The following is a 25,894-nucleotide window of genomic DNA, read 5'->3' as shown; positions in this document are numbered from 1 at the left end:
AGAATTGGAACCTGACCTGCTGTATGTTTGAGTCCATGGGGGATCCTATTGACAGTCAGAATGTAGCCGTCTTCTGTCAAAACCTCATGCTCCTCTGAAGGGTAACCCCACCTTTGAATGATCTCTGTCTGAGTGACAGAGGTACAGAAACTCAACAGCCAGCACAAAAATAACCTAAAACATTCAAATTAAAAGCAAAGGGACAATAACTAGCTGTGTTTCATTTTGTTTCATTTTAGCAAAACATCACTGCTCAAAAAAGAAAAAACTGCTCATGACCAGAGATTTCATTCACAATAGAGTGCATGTATGTCTACTTCCTAAACACTTTGGTTGTTAAGGGGGGTTGGTGCATTGATTTAATTGACTGGGGCATTTTACACAAGTCATGTGCAGACATAAAAACACTGCTCACATTGAGATGGACTGAACAAGAAATCGCTTACCTTCTATAGACTTAAATAAAAACTTGGAAAACACAACGGAACAATTTTTAATTTAAAGGCAACAAAAACTTGATAACAATGCAGAAAACATTGTTATCAATGTTTAATAGAAAAGACAGGATTACCAAAGATGAAATGTTATCCCAGAAAATTAGAAAATCAGTTGATCAAGATTTTGAGCAAGCTGAGGATTACGGAGAGGAGGTATCATGTCAGGAAAAAGAAGTAGAAACTATTTCTGCAAATATTCAGTCATTTTGAATTTGATACCCATAGCATACTAAAAACAGCTGGGACAGGGGCAACATAAGACTGGGAAAGCTGAGGAATGCTAAAAAAAAATAAAGACAAAAAACATTTTCCTACAATATTTGACAGGTGAATATTTTAATTGAAAACAGGTGTCATGATTGAGTAGGCAGTGAATATTCCCAAAAGGCTCAATTATTCAGAAGCAAGGATGTGATGAGATTCAGAACAGCATAAGCAAATAGTTCAACAGTAAAAGAACAATATTTCTCAACGTACGATTGCAAGAAATTTAGGAATTTCATCATCTACAGGCCATAATATTGTAAAAAGATTCTGAGAGTACAGAGAAATCTGTGAAAATAAGTGACAAAGAAGAAGAAAACCAACACTTAATGTCCCTTGACGTTCATTGCATTAAAAACCAACCATCAATCTGGAATGGATATTACCACATTGGAACAAAGTTTATCATTACATCTACAAGTGTGACTTAAAACTGTACCTTATGAAGTGAAGGCTATATATTATCCAGCATATATATATATATATCCAGTTTCTCTGGATCCAAGCTCATCTGAGATGGAGTGACGGAAAGTGGAACATGTCTTGGGTCTGACAAGTCCATATTTCAAATTGTTTTTGGAAATCATGGACAACGAAAAAGGAAAATGACTGACCGGATTGTTGACAGCGCAATGCTAAACAGCTAGCATCTGTGATAGTATGGGGTTGTTACGGAGTGAAGCTTCTTCAAACAAAACGGAGGCTCGTATGTCTTTTACTGAACCTTTCTGTTCAGTTCTTGTATTAGTTGTATACTAATACAACCTGTTGAGAAAAATTATTATTTTGAGTGTTTAACACAGTTTAAACCTTTTAGAACCAATTTCTTAAGTTTGAACAGGTTTCTGTTAGTGATTTGAAACAAATACTATTGCTGGGTAAGTATTGAAATAGATCTGCAGAGCCTCGGCTCAGACCCTGGGGTCTTATCATTAAAGACAGGAGGTCATAATTACATATGCAGGAAGGTAGAGGACATTATCACTTGAATTACTGTGAGAAGGGAACTTTGGTCGGTTCACGTAACCAGGATGAAAATCTTCCAGACTAACATCTGACATGGTGCAAAAAACTGAATATAACAGAAATGTTTTAAATCACTAACATTTAATTTGTAAGACATTTTTCTTAGTTATTAATAACATGTTTTGACTAAAATTCTATTATCTTGTTTTAGAATTAATTTAGTAATGTGAATGTATTGAAATTGTATTATTTCTGACTATATTAGAATCACATGAAATGTTTGTTTAGTATTAGAAAATACTTAGGTTTATGGTGAATTAATTCTTATTTGTTCTAATTCCTAATTGAAACGGAATTGTACTTCATTATTTTCTGTTTATTATCTATTGCTTTGGTTTGATATCAGAACTAACTTTGGAGATGCTGAGTGCAGAAGAACAAATTGGATTTTTGGAGAACTTTTCATTGAATTAAAAGTACAGATTTAAAGGTTTGTTCCTGGCAGAGCAGAAGAGAAACCAGAATTTCACAGCTACCTGTGAGGTTCCTGCATCTGTTTCTCTTTGCCCAGATGGCTGTAGAGCCACAGGAGGCCGGATAGTGTTAAGAAAATAAATTTAAAATAAGTTAGTTTTAGAATTTATCATGACTTGATTGAAATACCATAATTATAGTTTTAAAATTTATAACATATTCTGACCTATTGATATATTTTACTGTAGTTAAAGCAGATTGTTTGCCAAGATCTTCTGATCTGCTCTTTGTCTGTTGGGAAACAATCAGTAGGAAGTTCTAGCTTTTCACACTGATCTGTGAAAGCCATAAACCACCATGAATTCGGAGAGTCTGCTTACACCTTATTTAACAAAAGGTGTTTGATCTTGCGACCAAACTGCGGGACTTTTTCTAAAATTTAAAAGGGCCAGAGATGCCTTCCAATTGGTCAAGTAGAGATACGCCTTATTTGAATACATTAAAGAGGTAAACACACCTACAGGTATAAAAGTTTGTGCACAAGGGAAACAATTCAGAAAAAAGCTGATTTATTTTACTTCTGCACCAGCTCTTTCTCCAAGGACGTCCTTGATATTTCTTTGTCTTCTTGTCTCAGGTAACAATGTTTGTATCTGTCTTTCTTTAGTTTCCTGTACTATCTTATATTTTCTTCTGATTGGATTAAATCCTGTAATTCTGTGACGTCAACACGCATTGTTGTGTTTTTGTCCCCGCACGTGGCCACGCGAGAAAACCCGGGATCAAAAGGAAGTAATCAGAGCCAGAGTTTTGCTAAATTTACCAGTAATATAAAATTCTTCCTTAACATTTGGGGGCTCGTACCGGTTCCGAAGTTTCGGACGTGCGCCTGTGGGGACTTTTTAATTTGTCTGGGTCTGACGCTGCGGTCTGGTAAGCCTGTGTTAAGTTTGCGGGCGGCGCCGCTTCGTTTGACACTTCCGATTTCCCTTTGCTGTGCGCCGCAGAATTATGGAATTCTCTGCAATGTCATAGAAAATTCCCCCCGAAAAGAGCAAACATAGTTTAATGTTAATGAATGCATACACACTACAGGGAGCCGGTGGCGGGCTCAAACAGGGAAACGGCGCAGTCTCTGTCTCAAGCTAGGCTTTAATTTGTGGCCTGCAGGAATGTTACTGTGCCTGTAAACTAACAAATTTAATTGGATTTAATTTTGTGTGTTCTAGTTGTAGAATTGGCTTGATTCGGCCAGGGAATTTGCTCGTTCCTCAAGGACTGATGATTTTAAGGGTTAAATTGGCTGAGTCTGTCGCTTTGGGCGATTTAAGAGACTTTTGATAAATTATTATTTGGCCGGGTTTTGATGTCACCTTCTTCGCTGGCTCTTCGTAAATTATGTAGCTGGGCGGATTGATGGAAGAACATATTGAAATTGAGTTTTGACCCGACTCTGAAAATTGAGAAGTTGTTGAAAATGTAGAAGTTGTTGAAAATGTAGAAGTTGTTGGGAATTTCTTGCGTTGCAGTAGAACTATATTTTAGCCGGCTTCAAAAATTTTTCCTCTCTTTTCTTCGTTTTTCCTGTTACCTGAGCCTGTCTCTCTTGTTCTGTTTTTTTCTGTATCTGTGCTGTTTGTATGTAAAGAGCTCTGTGTGTCTGTGGCGCTGTGTGAGCAAATCAGTGTGAGTGGGACGCTGCGTTTGAAAACTGCTGTTTGTGTGGATTTGAATTCGTGTTTTGCGCTGCGGATCTTGTGTTAAGTTAAATATGGATATTGATTTGTTAAATGATAAGATTCTGAGTTTCTGTTCAGGTCCGTGGAAATCTTTGAATGAACAGATCACAGGTTTACTTAGCGTTTTGGAACAATTGGGGTGGAACACAGTTAAAGTGACGGCAGACGATTTGAAACGGGAAGTATTACAACAGCATAAACTTTTAAATACCGAAATGCCTTTGGGCCTAATTTTAAGTCAGGCTTTGAAACGGGCAGTCGCGGATGAGACTGCAGCCCGGTCAGACCTTCGTGAAGCTGGTTTATTCACTAAGGGTGCCGCTTTTAAAAACCTGGAGAAGGCAGAGCAGATCAGGCACGAATGGGCTCGTTGCTTGGTTTTTTGGCAAGGAACAGTTCATCTCCATAAACAGAGCTCAGATGTAGGGATTTTTTCCCCCTCTTGGCTCCTTTGTTTATTCCAAAATTTACTTGGGACCTTACTAATAGTCCCAGACTCTATTTGGACAGGGGTATTGAAATCTGGATTAAACATACGGGATTACATCCGGCTAATCATTCAGAGCAGAGGGAACAATTTCGTCAGGCCATCCTAGCTGGTGTCCCTTCTTCTGTAGCTGAAAAGATGACCCAAAATCGGGAGCTGATAGGTTGTGATCATGCTGAGTGGGAGAAACATCTGTTACATCATTTGCATGTGTTTCAGGATGCGGAGAGGACTGAGGTTGATGAGCTGGAGCGGTTAAAGAAACAATTGCTTAAGCTTCAGATAAAGGAGGCTAGATACAAAGTGATGAAACATGAAAAACAAATGCAGGTGGGAGTTGATGCATTATCAGAAAATTTTCCACCTGTTTTGGGTCGGGTTCCTGCTCCAGCAACACATTCTGGCCCTCGCATGTATGCAGCTGCATCTTGGCAGAATTTAGCTCCAGGCTGGCGTGGCAAAAGGAAAAGGGCACCCGGTTTCTCAGGTGTGAGGGGAAGGGTCAACAAGGTGTGAACTGCAGGGACATGTGTTTTTATTGTGGTGAACAAGGCCACTGGGTTCGACAATGCCCACACAAGCTTCATATTCCTGTTGGAGGCAGTACGGCTGACATATAACTGCCAAGAGAAGCACCAGATCCTGCGTCGGTCCCATGATGTGATGCACAGTGAAAACAAGCTGGACGATATTGACACACGCAGGACCTTTTGATCTGAGATCACTGCCAGATCTCCTGATCGACCGTGAAGAATGATGGACATTTGTTGTTTGTGGTGGTTGCAGGAGTGGCACACTCCATACTGAACACTGACCTCTGACTGAATAAAATCAGTGGTTCTTTTCTCTGCACTACACTGGACTCTGCCTGTCGCCACATTTTTGCACACGCTTGTGCATGATTTTACACATGGACATTTTCTGCTGCAGTTATCAGTGGAGCACCTGGATGACAGCTGGACACGAATGAACACACCAAGCTTTGGTCCTGCTTCTCACTTTGGAAACCCTAGATCCGAACACTTGTGTTCTCTGGGCTGATTTTTGACCTTTTCCCATGCCACCCTGTTTAAATTATTTAATTGGACAGAATGGTTCCAGGAGTAGTTTGATGTAACTTTAGTAGGTAGTGCCTGGAACATGTTTTTGCATTTTGTGGCTAAATAACTGTTGCTGGTGCATGAGTTTGACTAAAAAGCACGCTAGAAGTGGCAGTGCCATATGATCTTTTGGCTCTGCACTCTGGCTCATAGCCTTAGATATTGGGAGGTGTAATTTCATGCTCCCTGTTGATTCTAGACTGACGGTATATTCCTGCTCCTCGCTTTTTCTTCTCCCATCCATGAAACATATGAAATATAGTGTTCTGGGCCACATGTCCCACTGATTTGGGGCACGCTGACATCACACCTGTTGCTTTTGATTTTTAACTGGGTCCTCCTCTTTTGGTCGTTTACATAAGTCTGCTGCAGTGGAGGGGACAACAGAAGCTGGCCCGAGTGTTACTTATTAGAGGTCAAGCTTTTATTCAGTAAAGAAAGGAATAATATTTTGTTAAATGCACTTACACTGTGTTCTTGGATAAAGGCTGCACATACTTGTTATCACATTCAGTTAGTGAGTGTTATACACTGTGTACATCTGAGCTGTCAGTCTCCAGGAACAGAGTTTCTTTTAGTTTGATATTTTTTATTTTTTTATTTTCATTTTTGTTGTCTCAGATCATTTAGATGTCTGCAAGTCACAGAGCTGTGAGTTTGAATCACCCTGGGATATGACTGTGGTGGACATGCTGCACTTTCTATGACTAGGAATGGTAGGAACTATGCTCCTAGATTATCCTGATAACGATTGGCTCTAACTTGTTGCCATTTGCAATTTAGTTTGGATGTTTCTGTGGCTGAACTGAGTGCACACAGTTCTGCCTCAGAAACAGGGGGAGAGCACATCTGACTGCCACAAGTGAAAGATTTGAGAAGTCTGTACACAGATGGTTCCTGTTGTAAATATGAAATAAAAGCAGCATATGCACTACTTTAAGATTTAAGTAGTGAGTTTCAGGAACAGAACCAATCCATAAATTGAATTTTGTTTGTGTGGCACATTTCAGTAGCAGGGCATTACAAAGTGCTTTACATAATTGAAATAAAACAGAATGTGACATTGAGTAAACAGTGAGATAGAGAGATTTAAAAAGGATACAAATATTAAAACCCACACTTCTTTTTAGGACTTCAGTTTAACGACGTTTAACTGGGACTTTAGTCAAAAACATAGAAGACAACAAATGCAGGGTTCTTAGAAACGCATAAAATATGAAACGGAAATGGAAATTGGTAGAAGCATTATTCCTGTGTTAATTTGTTATTGTGATTGAAACAGGGGTCATGAAGAAAGCAGGACAAGAGTGACAGCTGAAGGCGCTGCCACTGACAAACACAGCCAAGAAGGCTGTTTGATTCTTGTCATTCCTTTAAAATGGTAAGTATTAGAACTGAAGCAGGTGGAATAGAATCATCTGTACAAGATATTTTAACACAAAAAGGGGGTGTCATCACTGGAGCTGTCTGATGAGCAATAAGGAGTCAGTTAATGACCGACTCAGACAAGGACTGAATGGTAAGGTGATTCTTTCTCCTGATATGAGACTCCAGGTTTTTCAAGAAGTCTATGGACTTGGCATGAAAGGATTTCACAGGTGATGAAAACCTGGAACACAGGTGGTATCTTTTCTCAAAGACAGGGTTAAAGGATAGATATGCTGACGCTGGTAGGTATTAATCCCTCTGGACGCAATACTCAAGATACCTGGAGGCGTGGCCAGCGCAAAGGAAGACAGCAAAGCTTTCATATTCTGCTTGATCAATCATTACATTCCACGCTATGGATTTCTAACAAAGATCAGGTGAGTAAATGGTACTCCTTTTAGGAATCAAGATCTGCAGAATGTGGAACAGATGCTCGGATTGACCCATTTATTCGGTACAGTATATTATCCCCAATCACAAGGCAAGGTTGAGAAAGTAAATAAAACAAAATTGGCTATAAACTGTGCACAGTCTAAATTTAAATTGGGTAAATGCAACGCTTATTATTGGATGTTTGTTTGAATGTCCATTAACAAATCAACAGGGTCCATATGAGCTCCACACAAGAAGGATGTTTCCAGCACCTGCACTCGGATTTCAGAATGGACAGGTGAACCTGCACATTTATTTCATAATTATGTTTTTAGTGAGTCACAGGTTCTGGCAACAGAGTTTGCAAAAATACCAGACGTCATAGGACCGTCCAGGCTCAGGACCGGTTCCAGGAATCAACTGGGTGTGGCTGAAGGTCATCAAAAGACAGTGGTCTGAACCTCGCTTCACCAGACCATACCAACTCGTGGAAAGGACGTCTCACGCTGTCCGTCTGCAAGGGAAAGGAGACACCTGGTTTCATTGGAGTCACTGCACAACAGCTGAGGAGCCACAACGCGCTCCGAGACGTACAAGAAGATCTGCAACTTCAGACGAGGAGCGTCTGCAGGCACTTCCCAGGACCGAGGAGGATCAGCAATTCCTGCCATGATCACTTCTAATTCCTGGAATTCGAGGCTTAAAAGGCCCGAACAGGCATAATACTCCTGTTTCCGGTGTCCTTATATTGAGAAAAGGAGATTGCACCCTCGCCTTAAACTCACTGTTATATTGGCACAATAAATCCAATTTTCAGTGAGCAACGGACACTCAGGTGGGAACCTGAGGTTTAGATCCGACGAGGAAAACAGGTTACACGAAGGATCACGTTACAAGAGGATCACCGTTAACACATCTTTTCTCTTTTGCGTATTTTCGTCTTTTCTTGCGAACTCAATGAACTTTCGTTTCTTTTTTCACGCGTATTTTTAGATCATTTCTGGACGAAGAACTTCTTTTGTTTTTGAGGACAGACAAAGAAGAAAGACACAGACTCTAAGACTATTATTGAATTCTGTAAAAAAAGGAAATGTGTAATTGATTTTTATGTGTTCTAATTTCTTTTTCCTTGACAGCTTTGTTTTTGGTCTTGCTTTTTACACTGTTGACGGATTGTAATTGTTATGATCAGTATTGATTTTGTGATTAGTGTCCATCTTTGGTAAGTTTTGTGTACCTCTGTCATTTTTCCATTTTATCATTTTTGGGTGATGATTTGTAATGTGTTTTGCTTGTTTTGAAATAATTGAGTTATAGGATTTTTAAAAGGTTAATGGTTATTTTTACATTTAAATTGAGATTGTTACAAATTTTTGCAATACTTCAGGTGAGTATTAAATTACTGGACAGAACAAATCTATCATCTACAGGTAGAATAAGGAGTTTAATTTTAGATGCATAAAACTGATAAGGGTAGCAGAGGCCCACCTGCTCCGCCTCCCTATCAGATGCTTTACTGTGGTGCTGCAGATGAGGGGGATGTGGAGCTGAGGGGTCCTGTTGAAAAGGGGGACTGTATAAGAAGGTATAAGAAGGTAAATGTTTTGGTTATTCTAGTACACAAAATTTTTTGTTCCTATATTGGAAGGCCTAATCAATTTATTTGTGAGGTCTGTGTATCTCAGACCTCAAAAGGGGGACTGTTGAGAAAAATTATTATTTTGAGTGTTTAACACAGTTTAAACCTTTTAGAACCAATTTCTTAAGTTTGAACAGGTTTCTGTTAGTGATTTGAAACAAATACTATTGCTGGGTAAGTATTGAAATAGATCTGCAGGAGAGCCTCGGCTCAGACCCCTGGGGTCTTATCATTAAAGACAGGAGGTCATAAATTAACATATGCAGGAAGGTAGAGGACATTATCACTTGAATTACTGTGAGAAAGGGAACTTTGGTCGGTTCACGTAACCAGGATGAGAAATCTTCCAGAACTAACATCTGACATGGTGCAAAAAAACTGAATATAACAGAAAATGTTTTAAATCACTAACATTTAATTTGTAAGACATTTTTCTTAGTTATTAATAACATGTTTTGACTAAAAATTCTATTATCTTGTTTTAGAATTAATTTAGTTAATGATGAATGTATTTGAAATTGTATTATTTCTGACTATATTAGAATCACATGAAAATGTTTTGTTTAGTATTAGAAAATACTTAGGTTTATGGTGAATTAATGTCTTAATTCTTATTTGTTTCTAATTCCTAATTAGAAACAGGAATTGTACTTCATTATTTTCTGTTTATTATCTATTGCTTTTGGTTTGATATCAGAACTAAACTTTGGAGATGCTGAGTGCAGAAGAACAAATTGGATTTTTGGAGAACTTTTCATTGAATTAAAAGTACAGAATTAAAGGTTTGTTCCTGGCAGAGCAGAAGAGAAACCAGAATTTCACAGCTACCTGTGAGGTTCATTCATTTGTTTCTCTTTGCCCAGATGGCTGTAGAGCCACAGGAGGCCGGATAGTGTTAAGAAAATAAATTTAAAATAAGTTAGTTTTAGAATTTATCATGACTTGATTGAAATGCCATAATTATAGTTTTAAAATTTATAACATATTCTGACCTATTGATATATTTTACTGTAGTTAAAGCAGATTGTTTGCCAAGATCTTCTGATCTGCTCTTTGTCTGTCTGGAAACAATCAGTAGGAAGTTCTAGCTTTTCACACTGATCTGTGAAAGCCATAAACCACCATGAATTCAGAGAGTCTGCTTCCACCTTATTTAACAAAAGGTGTTTGATCTTGCGACCACACTGCGGGACTTTTTTCTAAAATTTAAAAGGGCCAGAGATGCCTTCCAATTGGTCAAGTAGAGATACGCCTTATTTGAATACATTAAAGAGGTAAACACACCTACAGGTATAAAAGTTTGTGCACAAGGGAAATAATTCAGAAAAAAGCTGATTTATTTTACTTCTGCACCAGCTCTTTCTCCAAGGACGTCCTTGATATTTCTTTGTCTTCTTGTCTCAGGTAACAATGTTTGTATCTGTCTTTCTTTAGTTTCCTGTACTATCTTATATTTTCTTCTGATTGGATTAAATCCTGTAATTCTGTGACGTCAACACGCATTGTTGTGTTTTTGTCCCCGCACGTGGCCACGCGAGAAAACCCGGGATCAAAAGGAAGTATCAGAGCCAGAGTTTTGCTAAATTTAACAGTAATATAAAATTCTTCCTTAACAAACCCCATACTATCACAGATGCTAGCTGTGATAGTATGCCACAAGTTATATTATCACAAGTTACTCATGCCCATGGCATGGACAACGAAAAAGGAAAATGACTTTTTCGTTGTCCATGGGTAAGTTACTCATATCCATGGCATGAGTAACTTGCACATCTGTGAAGGCACCATTAATCTTGAAAGGTTTTGGCCCACAGTTTCCACTGAATATGTGTGGCATTATAATGTTATATTTTACATTATAAAATGTAAAATATAACAATGGAGACTAGAATCAACTGTTGAGCAACTGCAGATATAACCAAACAACAACGGAAAAGAACATTCAACAATTAGTGTCCTCAGTTTCCAAAAGCTTGTTGAGTGTTGCTAAAAGGAAAGGTGATGTAATTTGTGGTTTTGTTGGTTTGGACTCAGAACTAACACACACACACACACACACACACACACACTATATATATATATATCATCATAATTGGCCGATTTCCGTGTGTGATCGGTGATCGCCGATCATCGTCTCTTGTTGCCGATCACCTGCATACTTCATAACCTGCCTGTGCAGCTGATCTCCTCTTTCCTTCACACTGCGCAAGCAAGCAGCAACAAATCCTAAGCGATGTCGTGAGAAACTATAATGCTGAGTGAATGGTGAAGTTTGCGTGTTCCGCCGAAGAAATACCTCGGGGGTGAAGCCCGTCAAAATGCATCAACACGACGAATCTAACATGACGTTAAAAAACAAACACTTGACGGAGTTTGACTATATCGAGGCTCACTGCTGGCAAAAAAGGGACATCTGGAGCAATCGGATAGCAGGTAAAGCATCACACCAGAAAGCAGTTGGGCACAATTTCGCAACACCAACACCGTGAGTGAAACAATGACTGGGGCAACACATAGACATAATATAAGTACAGACGCCTCATGGACCGCTCTCGCCTATTGTCGCTGACGAGATTCAGGGCGGCCATCTTGGAGCGGTCCACCACTCCACTCAGCGTTATGTGTTTAGCAGCACAATGACGTATCAGCGCATTTAATCAATCATAACACGCTTTTTTTGTTACTGGAAACCATATTCAAACATCTATCAAAGCTACATTTGGAAAGAATTGTATTATTTAATAGTTCAGCATATTTAAATATGCTTAGTGTCTTTAACAATAGAATAGGAATATTCTGATATCGATGTATGAGCATATTACAAAGCACACAGCCGTTCATAATTTAACAAATTATTTAGTACATACATATAACTATACAAACACAAATAATGATTAATACTGAATAATATAGCCTATATTGGATACATGTATCCAATATAGGCTTGGATACATGTATCCAATATACATGTATCCAATATACATGTATATTGGATACATTACATGTATAATATATGTATATACATATACATATATATGTATGTATACATATATATGATATATATGTGTTTCAGCCGACTAGTTCTAGCTTCAGAGATTCAGCAGCTGAGATTGAGTCCAAAATCCGATGTGAGATTCATCCGTGCTGCAGTGAATCTGTCTCTCTTTAAAGATATCTCCTTCTTCTTCCTCACATCGTGTTTGTCATGATTGAATGAATTATGTTTATGTCCACTAGGTGGCAAGCATGAGTTCATGTGAATGTATAAATGTAGAGAATAGAACAATAGAAGTAGATGTGACACTTGTGAGCAAGCTGTGTGAACAGACCTCTAAAAGATGTTTTAATAAAAGTATCTGGGCATTATACAACGTCTGGTTTTTATCAAGCACGAATATAACATGGTGTCAGGAGTCAACTAAAAAGCCGACCATGGAGCTGAAACCACCGGAGAGCTTGAAGCTGACGGGAAACGTAGATGAGAATTGGCGTGCTTTCAAACAACGCTTTCAACTGTATGTCTCCGCAATGGGATTGGAGACAAAGCCGGAGCCAAGAAAGGTAGCAATGTTGCTGACCATAGCAGGAGCGCAGGCTTTGGAAGTCTACAACACATTTGTCTTTGATAAAGCAGAAGACAAAGAAAAGTTGGATGTTGTGCTGACTAAATTTGATGATCACTGTTCACTCAAGAAGAAGGAATGCTATGAGAGATACGCGTTTCGTTCCCGAATGCAGACCCAGCATGAACCATTCAATAACTTTCTAACAGATATGAAAGTAAAAGCTCAGACATGCAATTTTGACCTGCTGAAGGACTCGATGGTCAGAGATCAGATCATCTTTGGTGTACGTGATGGGAAGCTCAGAGAGAGACTGCTGAGAGAAGTGGAACTGACCCTGGAAACAGCTGTAAAGGTGTGCTGGGCAAGCGAACTGTCGCTACAGCAAGTGACGACATTTTCTAAACTTTCTTCAAGAACTACTTCACAGTTCAGTGACGGAGCAGTGGCAGTGGGAGCGGTGTCCTGCCAGAAGAAACGCCATGCTCAGACGAGACAGCTGCAAGAGGAAGCCATTATCAGCTGTAAGCGCTGCGGGTCACAGCATAAAGTGAGACAATGTCCTGCTTATGGTAAGCAGTGTTTGAATTGCCGTGGAAAGAATCATTTTGCAAAGCAATGCTTTATGAAGAGGAAAGAATAAAAGAGGAATCGTGTAAACTTAGTAGATGAAACTGACTTAAGTGACACATTCTTTATTGGTGTTGTGAATTGTGAAAATGAGTCACAAAAAGTGCAGTGTGTTGACAGAGATGATAAATGGACAATTCCTTTGTTGATCAATGGAACTACAATTAAGTTCAGATTGGACACAGGTGCTAAGGCTAATCTCATAAGCATGTATGATTTAAGAAAAATGCAAGTAAAACCTCACATAAAACAAGTAAAGTCGGGCCTAAGACTATAATGGACAATCAATTGAGTGCATTGGTACATGTGAACTGAATGTGACAGTTAAAGGAACAAAACATCTTGTGTTCTTCTCGGTTATAAAGGAGGATCGTGAGTCTCTGTAGGTGATAAATCCTGTGAAGAACTTGGACTGGTGAAACAAGTCCATCACATAAACACTGAATTGACTGAACCTAATAACCCTGTTGATGCCATAATTCAAGAATATGAGGATGTTTTTCAAGGACTAGGTGATCTCTCAGCTGGATCACATACAAGATCCAGCTGAGAGAGGACACTCAGCCTGTAGTGCATGCTGCACGTCGTATTCCAGTACCACTGCGAGAGGAAATAATCAGTGAGATGGCGGGAGCAAGTTATTTCACCAAGTTGGATGCAGCACAAGGGTTTTGGCAAGTAAAATTGGATGAAAGCGGTACCAAGTATTGTACTTTCAACACACCTTTTGGAAGATACGGTTTTCTAAGACTTCCTTTTGGGATAAAATCGGCACCAGAAATATTCCATAGAGCGATGGAGCGGATCATTGAAGGCTTGGAAGGAGTGAGAGTCTATATTGATGACATCATCATCTGGGGATCAACAGCTCAAGAACACAATGACATTGAGACGCGTCATGGAGCGCATACGGAAAAATGGACTGAAGCTCAATAAAAATAAATGTGAGTTTAATGTCAAAGAAATTATGTTTCTCGGTGACAAACTGTCTGCCCAAGGTGTTCAACCAGATGAAGACAAAATAAAAACCATCTTGAAGATGCCACAGCCTTGTCGACAAAACAGATGTTTTGCGCATCATGGTTGCCATCATCAAAAAACATCTGAATGAGATGTCACCAAGGATTCAGAGGCTTATGATGAAGATGCAAAGGTATGATTTTACACTGATTTACACTCCAGGAAAACATCTGATTCTTGCTGATGCTCTGTCCAGCGCTCCTACAGACAATGGTGTGAGTTCAACTGAAGAGAATATTCAGCGTCATGTGAACATGGTGTCCACTGTGTTGCCTGTGTCAAACAGCAAGTTGAAGCAAATAGTTGAGGCAATAGCTAAAGATACAGAGTTACAGTTGGTCATGCAGAATATGGATGAAGGATGGCCAATAGGCTCATGTTCACAGTTTTTCAAAGTTAAAGCTGTTAGTGTTGTGAATGGACTGTTACTGAAAAACAGCAGAATTGTGATTCCACAAGTATTAAGACAGGATATTCTACAACGGATACATGAGGGTCACCTAGGCATTGAAAAATGTAAAAGAAGAGCTAGAGAATCTGTTTTCTGGCCTGGACTGAATAAGGACATTGAGACGCTAATCGGTAAATGTGAAACATGTCAGACATTTAGAAATAAAACAGAGTAAAGAACCTATGATAATTCCAACATCTGACATTCCAACATCACCATGGCTGAAAGTAGGACTGGATTTGTTTCATTTTAAAGGAAAAAACTATTTAGTGATCATTGATTACTTTTCAAACTATCCTGAGATGGCTCTATTAGCTAATATGTCATCAAACTGTGTCATAACACATGCTAAATCAATCTTTGGAAGACATGGCATTCCACATATTGTGGTGAGTGACAATGTACCGTGTTTTAGTAGCAGGGAATGGCAAGACTTTACAGAACAGTATGATTTTAAACATGTAACATTAAGTCCACATTATGCACAGTCGAATGGAAAAGCGGAGAAAGGAGTTCATATTCTTAACCAACCTCTGAAGAAAGCTGCAGATAGTAACTCTGACCTCAACATTGCAGCCAGTGGGCTGAGGGAGGAAATACAGCTTTATTTTGTAGCAATTCAAGAGCTACAAAATAATATATAAAAGCTACCCAGCGTGTATGTGTATGTATATATATATGTGTGTGTGTGTTTTTCAGCCGACTAGTTCTAGCTTCAGAGATTCAGCAGCTGAGATTGAGTCCAAAATCTGATGTGAGATTCATCCGTGCTGCAGTGAATCCTTCTCTCTTTATAGATTCTCCCTCTTCTTCCTCACATTGCGTCTTTAGGAAGCTTTCCAAACAAAAACGGAAGATTTAGGATGTATCTTACTAGTGAAAGAATTACATATAAATAATAGTCTTTACCACCTGTGTAAACTTTGCTGGTGAATGTTATAACACATAATATAAGTTTTATAATATTTGTTATATTGTTTCATTTCTAATGTAGGCTCTTGTGTCAGATAATCTAAGTCAATGTTAGAGAATAATTAATTGTTTTAGATTTACAGAATCTCAGTTATCCTTCATAGCGGCTGAACCCGTATTACACCAAACACTGTAGCTAATATTAGCTGGTATCTCACCGGTGGACATAAATACAGTAAAGTAATATTCTAATCACAATATATACACAATAAAATGTCCATCTTACTTGTGAAATGTTGTCTGTGGAGCCTCACATCAATAATCCATCAGAGCAACAATATCCCTCAGTGCTGAGGCATCTTTTGCTGTTTTGGTTTCACAATTATTTTGATTTGTTCTGTTTTATGCTTAACTTGATCTGTACAATTAATTACATATGCAATGAACAATAGAATCTTTTCAACTGTTAACCCAGTTTCAATTCCACTCTGTCTCTGTTCTGTTGTTGGATTCGGCTGAGCCTTCCTTATAACTTCTTTAGGTTTCATTCTTTTAACAGCTTCAGCATAACTTATATTAGTGACTTTGACTTGTTCAATTTCCATTGCTTTCCTTCTGACTTCACATCCTCCATAAGTCACCCTATGTTGCCCTCCACAATTACAACAATTATCCTTCCCATTTTTACATTCATCATAATTATGCTCTCCTCCACACTTTGGACATCTTTGTTTTTCCCCTACATACTGCTGCGATGTGTCCATATCTCTGACACCTGAGAGGAGGAGGGATATATGGCCTTACAGGCCTTACCCTTTCAGGAAGAACTTGTGTTTGAAACTCCAACATTACTGAGAGACTTCCCACTCTTTCACCTTCAACTGTTCTCATCAATCTTTTGATTTTACTTACTTCACCTCCATTAATACTGCATTTTTCTAGATCTTCAACCACTGGGATACCTGTGATCACCCCTCTTACTACTTTATCCACTCCCAAAATCTTTACCTCAGTAATCAGTTTTTTTTTAACAAATACTGTGGGAGTTCATCACTTTGTTTTTCTGTTCTTCATTCCTCACTGTGATCAACAGGTTCCCATCTCTAAGAGTCTTAGCAAGTGTTAGCTCTCCAAACTTCTTTTTTAATTCAAAAAGAAAAGACTCATCTTTTACATGTCATCCATAGCCACGTTAACTCAGTGAAACTTAGAAATGTAGGTATTAATTTCATGATATGATCCACAGCAAAGGGAGCGAGAAAGCACTTTCTCGCTCTGTATCCACCAAGCTACAAGCAGACCATAGCAACTGACAATAATGCCACTTAATGTTTTAGGATTTAACACCAAAAAAACTAGATTAGCTACCGCTTCTACTTTACTGAATTACTTAGACATACAAACTGTAGCCCACAAAATGCACAGTTCATTAAAAAACTAAACAAAAACATCTTATTACTGTCTTACCTTTACTTATCAATGAAATCCATGCACCGCTAATTCTGCACAAAAATAGTCTATCCTCTGCATGTCTTTTCTACTCCGTTTAAATAGTGTTAAAATGTAGTCTTTCATGTTGATGTCGGAAGAGAGGAGAAAACAAATATATCGCTGTACTTTATTTATTTACTGTGTGGCTAGCTCCATGGCTAGCTCACTGTGTCTTACTCTGCAGTTGAGCAGTCACAATGTCTGGGATCATGAGCGCCCCCTGCCATGAGGCAAGAACTGCCTGCCTCACCTCGAGTCTGTTCTCTGCCGTTTCTGATCGCTCCTCCGCACACAAAACACAGTTGGAGACAAAAAAACACTGTACATTATAAACATAAGCTAGATTTGTCAGGGTCTGTGTTTTCCTGTTTTATTTTGTTAGTCTTTTTCTTTGTTTAAGTTTTATTTTTGTTGGAGCACCGTTATCCCTCATGGCATCCACTAGATGCCGCCAGACGCAGAGCCTCTGGGAAGCTGCTGGGGTAACCCCGTTGACACACCTGCAGCTCGTTTGGAGGGCGTGGACTGTGAATATAAGCAGTGGCTGATCGACTTCTCATCGCCTGAGTGTTTGCTCACCTTGGTAACTATCGTTCCAGAGAAAGGCCCTCTGTGATCTGCTCTGTTCTAACTACTTGTTGTCTTCCTCGCCAGATGATCCTGTTGTCTCCTCGTTGTTCCCGTGTGATTAGTCTTCCCCGGGTTCTGAGTGAGTCTGTTTCCCCGCTGTTGTGGATCACCTACCTCCTGTGTCCTCCCTCGACGCTGCTGGTGTTACCGGTCAGACGCCACCCCTCGTGTGCTCACCTTTTCTCCTTCGTTGGTCCATCTCCGGTGGATTCCCCTTCGGGACATTCCGGGTCAGGAGACCCAAGCCCGAACCCAACCGGAGAAAGAATACAACTGGACCAAAGTCGAAAGCCGCTCTTCCAGCCGCTAACAAACCTGTCCGCTCTCCAATGAAACCTAATCACCCAGCGCTCTGCTCAAGTTTTACTCATCTTCAAACCAAGTAAGAAGCTACCCAATTAATTGCTGGAAAATACTCATCTTCCTCTTCTAATCCTGTTTCTCTTGTTGACAGTAAGACGACCCGGTCATCTGTTCCAGTATTCACCCCCTTTCCCTTTTCCCTGGATTCAATAAACTTATTATTGTTCATTTATTCTGACTCTTCTGGTTGTGTTGCATGTGGGTTCGAAGATTGAAATCCAACATGACAGAACACTCAGGCCAGATCACGACCTCCGCAGACAGGAGCCCCTGGGGTCGGGGCTGTTCTATGCCAAACCACCGAGCATGACCATAAACTGCATCCATGTACCTTTTTTTCCCGCAAACTTTCTCCAGCCGAGAGAAATTACAATGTGGGAGACAGAGAACTTCTAGCCATTAAGCTGGCTTTAGAGGAGTGGCGTCACTGGCTTGAGGGAGCTGAACACCCGTCATCCTAGTCTGGACCGATCATAAGAACCTGTCATATCTCCAGTCAGCCAAAAGATCCAACCCACGCCAGTCACGCTGGTCTCTGTTCTTCTCTCGCTTTAACCTCACCATTTCCTATCGTCCAGGCTCCAAGAATGTGAAGCCGGATGCTCTGTCCAGGATCTATTCCCCTGATGATTCGGAGGAGAACCTTGCTCCCATTCTCCCACCTAGCTGCACTGTCGGAGTGGTCACCTGGGAAATTGAGGACATCATCCGTCAGGCGCAACAGACCGAACCCCCTCCAGAATCCTGTCCGCCAGGTAAATTGTACGTCCCTTCAGCTGTCCGGTCCCGTTTCCTCCAGTGGATTCACGCCTCTAAGTTCTCAGCTCATCAGTCGCACCATCGGGCTGGTCAATCGCAGGTTTTGGTGGGAGTCCATACATAAGAACATCAAAGAGTATGTCTCAGCCTGCACTGTCTGTGCAAGAAACAAGTCGTCTAACCGACCTCCCACGGACCTTCTACAACCTCTACCCATACCTAAGCGACCGTGGTCCCACATCGCCATCGACTTCGTTACCGGACTCCTTGTGTCTAAAGGTATGACCACCATCCTAACCATAATCGACTGTTTTTCCAAGGCCTGTCATCTCATCCCGCTTCGTAAATTGCCTACTGCCATGCTCCTTATAAAGCACGTGTTCAAGCTTCATGGGATTCCCCAAGAGATCCTCTCGGATCGTGGGCCCTAGTTTGTCTCGCAGGTCTGGTGTCAGTTCTGCTCCGCCCTGGGAGCCAAGGTGGCTCTCAGCTCCGGATACCACCCCCAAACCAACTTGCAGAGAGAACGCATGAACCAGGAGCTTGAGGCCACCCTGTGTTGTCTCACCTCCACCAACCCCGATGACTGGGCCCAACACCTTCCTTGGGTAGAGTACGCACACAACAGCCACATTTCTGCAGCTACTGGTCTCTCTCCCTTTGAAATAGTCCTTGGCTATCAACCACCACTCCTACCTTCTGACGAAAGTAACATCTCGGTCAAGTCAGTCCAGCATCACATCCGCAGAAGCCATAAAATCTGGAATGACACTATCTCCGGCCTCAACAATATATCTGCTGTTAATAAACGACTAGCTGACCGAAGAAGAACTCCGGCCCTGATGTACTCCGTAGGTCAGAAGGTATGGCTGTCTACATGTGACGTTCCCCTCAAGTCCATGTCTAAAAAGTTGTCTCCCAGGCAGGCACGTGCAGGGGGGGTGGGTGGGGGGGGGGGGTGCCTGGGGGTGCTTGAGCACCTGCCCCTTTTGCTCCTTGCCCCCAAGTGCCCTTTTGGTCAATTTTTATTTATTTATTTTTTTGTATTATTATTTTCTAAGTCCTCTTCTGACACATAACATGTACTAAAATTATTCTTCTTAATTTTTTTTGTACAACATAATAAGCCCTCTGGTCAACTTGTTACCTTTGACCTATGTTTTATTCACCTAATAGGTGGCTGATTTCAACGTTTTTGGTGAATAAAGTGGAGTAGGCTTGCTACTTGTCAGATGACGGAAAACGTTGAACGTATCGTTTCTGCTTCAGCTCGGAGTCGCGGTTTAAGCAGAGAGGTAATGAAATACAACAGACACTGACAGGCCTCTGCGTCTGCCTTTGTCTGAAGAACTACTGAGGGGAGGAGACAGCCAGGTGAGGAGAAACTGTTCTTATCTATCGATTCAGTATTTTTATCATGCAGACATTAGGCTGTTGATGTGCTATTAGCTAGCTGCTAGCTAACGACTTTGCTAGCAAAGCAAGATAACAAAAAGCTTCTCCCCTGTATCTTTAATGATATCAGTCATTCTTCAGTATCGCTTATGCAATAGGGGCACATCGCCCGTCCAAAACCGATCATCTCCATAATGGATATATGTCCGATCTTCTAATTTCCTTTGCTGCATAATGTACATTGCATTTATTCTGGTGTTAGGTAAAAGTATCTTGAACGAGAATAACAATTAAATAAAAGTCCAACAAGGATATCCATTTAGAATTAAAAATAACTCACCCTGAATTACCATGATAGATATAATGAATGTAATAAAAGTGACATTAATGAAGGGGAAAAACTCAACCCAGATTTTAAGTTTAGGGTCTGGTTCACAGAGTATGCAGTTAAATTTGTTTCCCAATTATTCAATGGAGAAAAAAAACTAACCTCAGTTAAGTAAAATAAAATTGTAATCAAAACTTTTGGAATTGTAATGATTTCTTTTTTTAAAAAACAAATCGTTTTGTTTAAACTTTTTTAAATTGAATAACTAATTTTTGTCTTGTGAACTTAAAAAGTTATTCGCCAAACATAAACTTTTATTTTCACACGTCAGAAACCTTTTGTGATTTTGGGCCCTGCCCACGACGTCATGTGAGAATCACAAGCAAAACTGAGTCAAACAAAAACTTAGAATATTAAGAAAAGATTTCTGACAAGCGCAAATAAGTTTGTTTTGCAAAAAAAAAATCACTTCATGAGACAAATGTGTAATTTAAATGTTTTTAAAAAAAAATTTTTTAAGCAAAACTCAGTAGGCTTTTCTCATGGTGACATACATTAACAATTCAATGTTTGCTTTTGTTTTCTTTTTTCTGCAGTTCCACATTAAAGTTTGATGCAGCTCTGCTTTCCTGAATGGACCGTCTTCATCTCCACTGCAGCAAAAAGGCAGCTCTTTTTATAGATTACAGTCACTAAAAGGTTGCATTGTGCCCTTGTTTATATTTTAAATAGTGTAATTCTGTAAAGACAAAATATGTCTGGTGGTCCAGCTCTTATTTACATGTCTTGCTAAATTGCTGGTTTGAATATTGCAATACTTTCTGTCGAGAAAAGTCGAGCTCATCCCACTTCCCCATGCTGGAGATTTTAGTTTAATAGTAATAATAAATAAAATTACCTTAAAATTAATGACATAGGTGACATCAAGACCCAACAGTAGAGTCAGACGGTAATAAAATGAATCTGGTTGTGTGTGTTGTTATTGTGTCCTGCAAACTTTGCTTTAATTCTACTTTTTTCTATTTAATCATAAAAAATCAAAGTCAGGCAGAAAGAGAGTCATGAAACAGGAAAAGCTGGTTTCCTTAATAAAGAGGAAGTTTCTGTCTCGCATTAGGCTAAAAATAGTTCAGACCATTCCTTATTTTAAAGCATTAAAGGTTTTTAAAGAATAAAATCTAAACATTTTGAGAGATTGGATAAAACCCAGAGTAAAATACTTAAAATAATGACTTATAATTATGCCAATAATTAATATTGGTTTAACCAGTGGTTGATGTTGGTTTGATTATAAGAATATTTACACTTACTCTTACACTTGTGGAAGTACTTAAAGGTGAAACAAGTAACTGTAACATGGTATCAGATAATTAGAATAATGGGTTATTCTTGGTTTCTTTTCAGAAGTATCTGTAATAACTCACATTATGATTATAATAAGAGTAACTAATAAGTTATGGTTATTATAACATTATAAATGAATGTTAAATCAAAAAGGTTATAAATGTGATTTTGACATTGAACTTGAGAAGGTGTAAAATGTAACTGTAATTAAAGGTCACTGATGTTGTGTAGGAGGTAGATGGTAGGTGGAAGGTCAGGGGAAAAGGGGAACTGATAGGAGAACGGAGAAGACAAAGCCTTATTGCTAAACTTCAACTTGCCTAAGAAAAGGTTGGGCAGGAAACAGAGGTAGGAGGAACTGTTGAGCAACTTGGGGACATTAGAACAGAGATCCGGTCATAAGGTCTCCAGGGTGATGGATATGAGATCATCTGTCCAAGCAGTCAGCCAATGAGACAGGCACAGCAACAAAGCTAGCCAATGCAAACGCACCAAAAGGTGGATAAACCCTTTATAAGGTGGGTGCAACAGAGAAATCTTTGGTTGGATCCTTCAGGCAGCTTCGAGCCAAGACGGAGATGGACAAAGAACTCTGCAGCTGAAGAAGAGCCGGGGCCACAGAACCGAAGACTGTTCTGCACATGGGGACCAACCCGTTAGCCCCGCAACATGTGGCTTCAAATCGCACTTCTCTCAACAGCTGGGTTTAGACCCCCAAAGACAAAGACCAAGGCAAAGATGAAGATAAAGACAAAGGCAAAGAACAAAGGCAAAGAGGAAGAACTGGTGTGTTCCTTCCGTGGGACCAGGAAGATCGTGAGACGAGGAGAAGGGAGCTACAGAGCTGCAAGACAAGAAGCTGAGGACCGCTACGCGCATGAGGAAGTCACCCTGATGCCCGAGACCTGCTGCTCTAAGTCAGTACTCTTCCTGTACTGGGAACCTCCTGCTGCTGCAACACCTTCTTCATCATCAGGCCAGTTCTGGGGTTCAAAATGCCAAACTCTGTCCGTCTCTCTCAAAGTTTCCCTTTTTTAGTTCTCAGTGTCAGCATTAGGGAAAGATAGGCTAGATTATTGATTTTACTTATTTGATTATTTCTGCTACTGAATTAAGCTGTACTGACCCTTGCAAAATTGCCTTACTAATAAAATAATTAGCATTTAAGAAAATCTAAAAGATGTTGTGGACATTCAATTAATGAGTCACCTTAAAGTTCTTTGATGGTTGTGAAATAGCTATGAAGTTTGATTCTGGGAGGAAAAAGTAGAAATGTTTTATAGGTTGCTTTTAGCCAAAACTAAAATAATGACCTTGGGACTTAAATCTAAGTCACTAAATTTAATCTAGCCGTTAACAAGTGCCGTTATTTTAGGAGAGGAGCTACCGTTAACAGGAGTGGTTGTAGGGGTTATGTCGCTGTGAGGGCTACTCAGCGGATTGCCCCTCAACTGTAAAAGGTCATAACTTCTGGATCGAAGGTAGTCAGAGCTAGACGAGTCCTTTCCGACCCCAGTTTAAACAGATAATTCTCCACAAACTATCGCTAGGGTAAGACCCGAGTTTCTGGGGATTTTCCGGACCTGTTAGACAGAGAACTGGGCAGTAGTGAGTCCGAAGAGTTGTGAGGAGTGGGCGGGACTTACTATTGGGTAGTAACAGACATGGCGTCCCTGGGTGGGCCCCACCCTAATGAGTAGGAGGGCCTTACTTTGACCAAGTCAGTAAAAACAGACGAGAGGGTCTGAATAGCTCACTTGGGAGACCAGCTCTTAGGAAATAGAGTTGGGAGCGACTGATGAGGCTTATCGGTCGCGACCCTTGCAGTAACTGTACAGCGTGCAGGCGGGGGAAAAGCTTCCGCGGAGGATGAACAATTGCATCTGGAAGGGAAGCCAGTAGCCAACCTAGCCTAGACCCATCCCTACTCTAAGGTACCATGAGAGGCTTTGGGGGATAGGCGACACGGAGACAAAGAGACCGAGGAGTACGACGCAAGGTCGTACGTCCAGAAGATGTAAGTAATTTCACAAGGAAGTGGTGAAATGCATCTGGAGCTCAAGGTTGAGCATCTGAGAGCACACGCATGAGGGAGCTCATTGGCGTGGAAATGACGAAGTGGACTGCTATGTCCAACAGAGAAAAATAGTCTTTGTCTGAGCCGAGAAGTGGGACAATACTCCCAGAGGACGGGAGGTCCCAGAAGAGTACGTGGATGAGGTCGTGCGGAGCGTGCATGAAGCCCTTGGACATGCAGGCGTACGGCCTACCCGTAAGGAGCTGGATGAGCATGAGCTTTGGATCCCAGTGAAACAAGTCCAACGCGTGCTACGGGGCTGTGAGGTATGTGGACAATACAACGCAGGCCGCCAAGGGCAGCGGTTGGAAGGATTGACCATCAAAAGCACGATCCTCTGGGGCTCAATCTGCATGGATGTAGCAGGCCCCATGGATAACAGAAAAGAGAGGTGAGGAGTACCTCTTGGTGCTGATGGACATGGTGTAACAGTGACAGCTGAAAAAGAGCAGGTCTTCCCCTGCAGAGGAACTCCGTTCACGTCACAGAAAACAGGAAGGCGAAGGCACTTCTCCTTTTTGCCCAGAGAGGGAAAAGGGAAGTTGCAGTTTACAGTGTCATTGAAAACAGGACAGAAAGTTTGGATTAAAGATCAAGATCGGTTTGTAGTCACGGTGATCAAGTTGAAATTCAATGGAATGGATTTTGTGAAGCAAGTACTGCACTGTAAAAAAGTATTACTTATGAAGAAAGGGGTCCACGAGGTCAGTGTTCAAGCCAGTTCTTAGCTAAAGCGAACCAGAACATTGCAAGAATCAAGCATCATGCCATCCTGTTTTAGACTGGCTACTATTACAGGATGATTGCCATTCAAAGAACAACTTCAAGGCTTAGGACTAGGAGGGCCCTGAAGAAATTGGATTATGCTAAAGAAGAACTCCTGTCACAAAAGGATGGATTAAACAGGAAAAGGGACTGAAGTCGTGAGGAAGGAGTGGCGTCATAGACAACCACCAAGATCAATCCTGCAACAAAGTGTTGAAATCACACCCAACACCTGGAAGCAACCTGTGGACTTCACAGAGTCCTGCCTGACAGAGTCCTGTTGCCTCCGACAACTCCAGTAACCCTTTAACGACCCCAGCGATGGAAAAGGATTATGATTATGGATAAAGCGTCATGCTGCTTATGCTTTTTGTTTTTCTCTACTGAACACCCAGAGTTTTTTTTATTTTTTAATTGAGGCTTTTTGCCCATCAACCTGTCCCTAAGGAATCTTCCACATCCTGAAGAACCAACGCTTCATTCAGCTGAGGATTTTTTGTCACTATTAAAGGATCAGAGCGACCTGGGTTCTCTTCAACATTCGTCACTTCCTGAGAGACATCAAAACTCCAAGGAGGGGGTGTCAAAGAGCAGTGGAGTTTGAAGACTGCTGAGGCCTTGGTGACGACTGAGGATCTGCATCTTCACATCCCAGACTGCTGAGGCCTTGGTGACGATGGAGGATCTGCATCTTCACATCCCAGACTGCTGTGGCCTTGGTGACGATGGAGGATCTTCACATCCCAGACGACCATCTTCTCTTTCCAGGGGATGAGGACGTAGACCTGCAGGAGGGTGTTGGGTTCCCAGCATGTGAAAGGTCTGACCTCGCGGAGGGGGTGTCGAGAAAAGTCGAGCTCATCCCACTTCCCCATGCTGGAGATTTTAGTTTAATAGTAATAATAAATAAAATTACCTTAAAATTAATGACATAGGTGACATCAAGACCCAACAGTAGAGTCAGACGGTAATAAAATGAATCTGGTTGTGTGTGTTGTTATTGTGTCCTGCAAACTTTGCTTTAATTCTACTTTTTTCTATTTAATCATAAAAAATCAAAGTCAGGCAGAAAGAGAGTCATGAAACAGGAAAAGCTGGTTTCCTTAATAAAGAGGAAGTTTCTGTCTCGCATTAGGCTAAAAATAGTTCAGACCATTCCTTATTTTAAAGCATTAAAGGTTTTTAAAGAATAAAATCTAA

At 40.5% G+C, this 25,894-nt stretch overlaps 1 protein-coding gene and 1 long non-coding RNA gene across 5 annotated transcripts in view; one reads left to right on the top strand and one right to left on the bottom strand.

Moving 5' to 3' along the window:
* Positions 1-25,894, bottom strand: part of lipf (lipase, gastric) — a 56,803-nt gene that overhangs the window by 17,039 nt on the left and 13,870 nt on the right. For all 4 annotated transcript variants that reach the window (XM_008438087.3, XM_008438085.3, XM_081600393.1 and 1 more), the window contains one exon: positions 17-128. In XM_008438087.3, coding sequence (XP_008436309.1) covers positions 17-128 — 112 coding nt within the window. The remainder of the gene's footprint in view (positions 1-16; positions 129-25,894) is intronic.
* Positions 21,329-25,690, top strand: LOC145549112 (uncharacterized). The gene is made up of 2 exons (XR_014085074.1): positions 21,329-24,048; positions 24,296-25,690. It is a non-coding gene; the product is annotated as an uncharacterized LOC145549112 (long non-coding RNA).

Source organism: Poecilia reticulata, chromosome 19 (genome assembly GCF_904066995.2).
Source record: "Poecilia reticulata chromosome 19, P_reticulata-male-v2, whole genome shotgun sequence".
NCBI classification, from domain to species: Eukaryota; Metazoa; Chordata; class Actinopteri; order Cyprinodontiformes; family Poeciliidae; genus Poecilia; species Poecilia reticulata.
The sequence above is the reverse complement of the archived record's forward strand: the minus strand, read 5'-3'. Positions and strand labels throughout refer to the sequence as shown.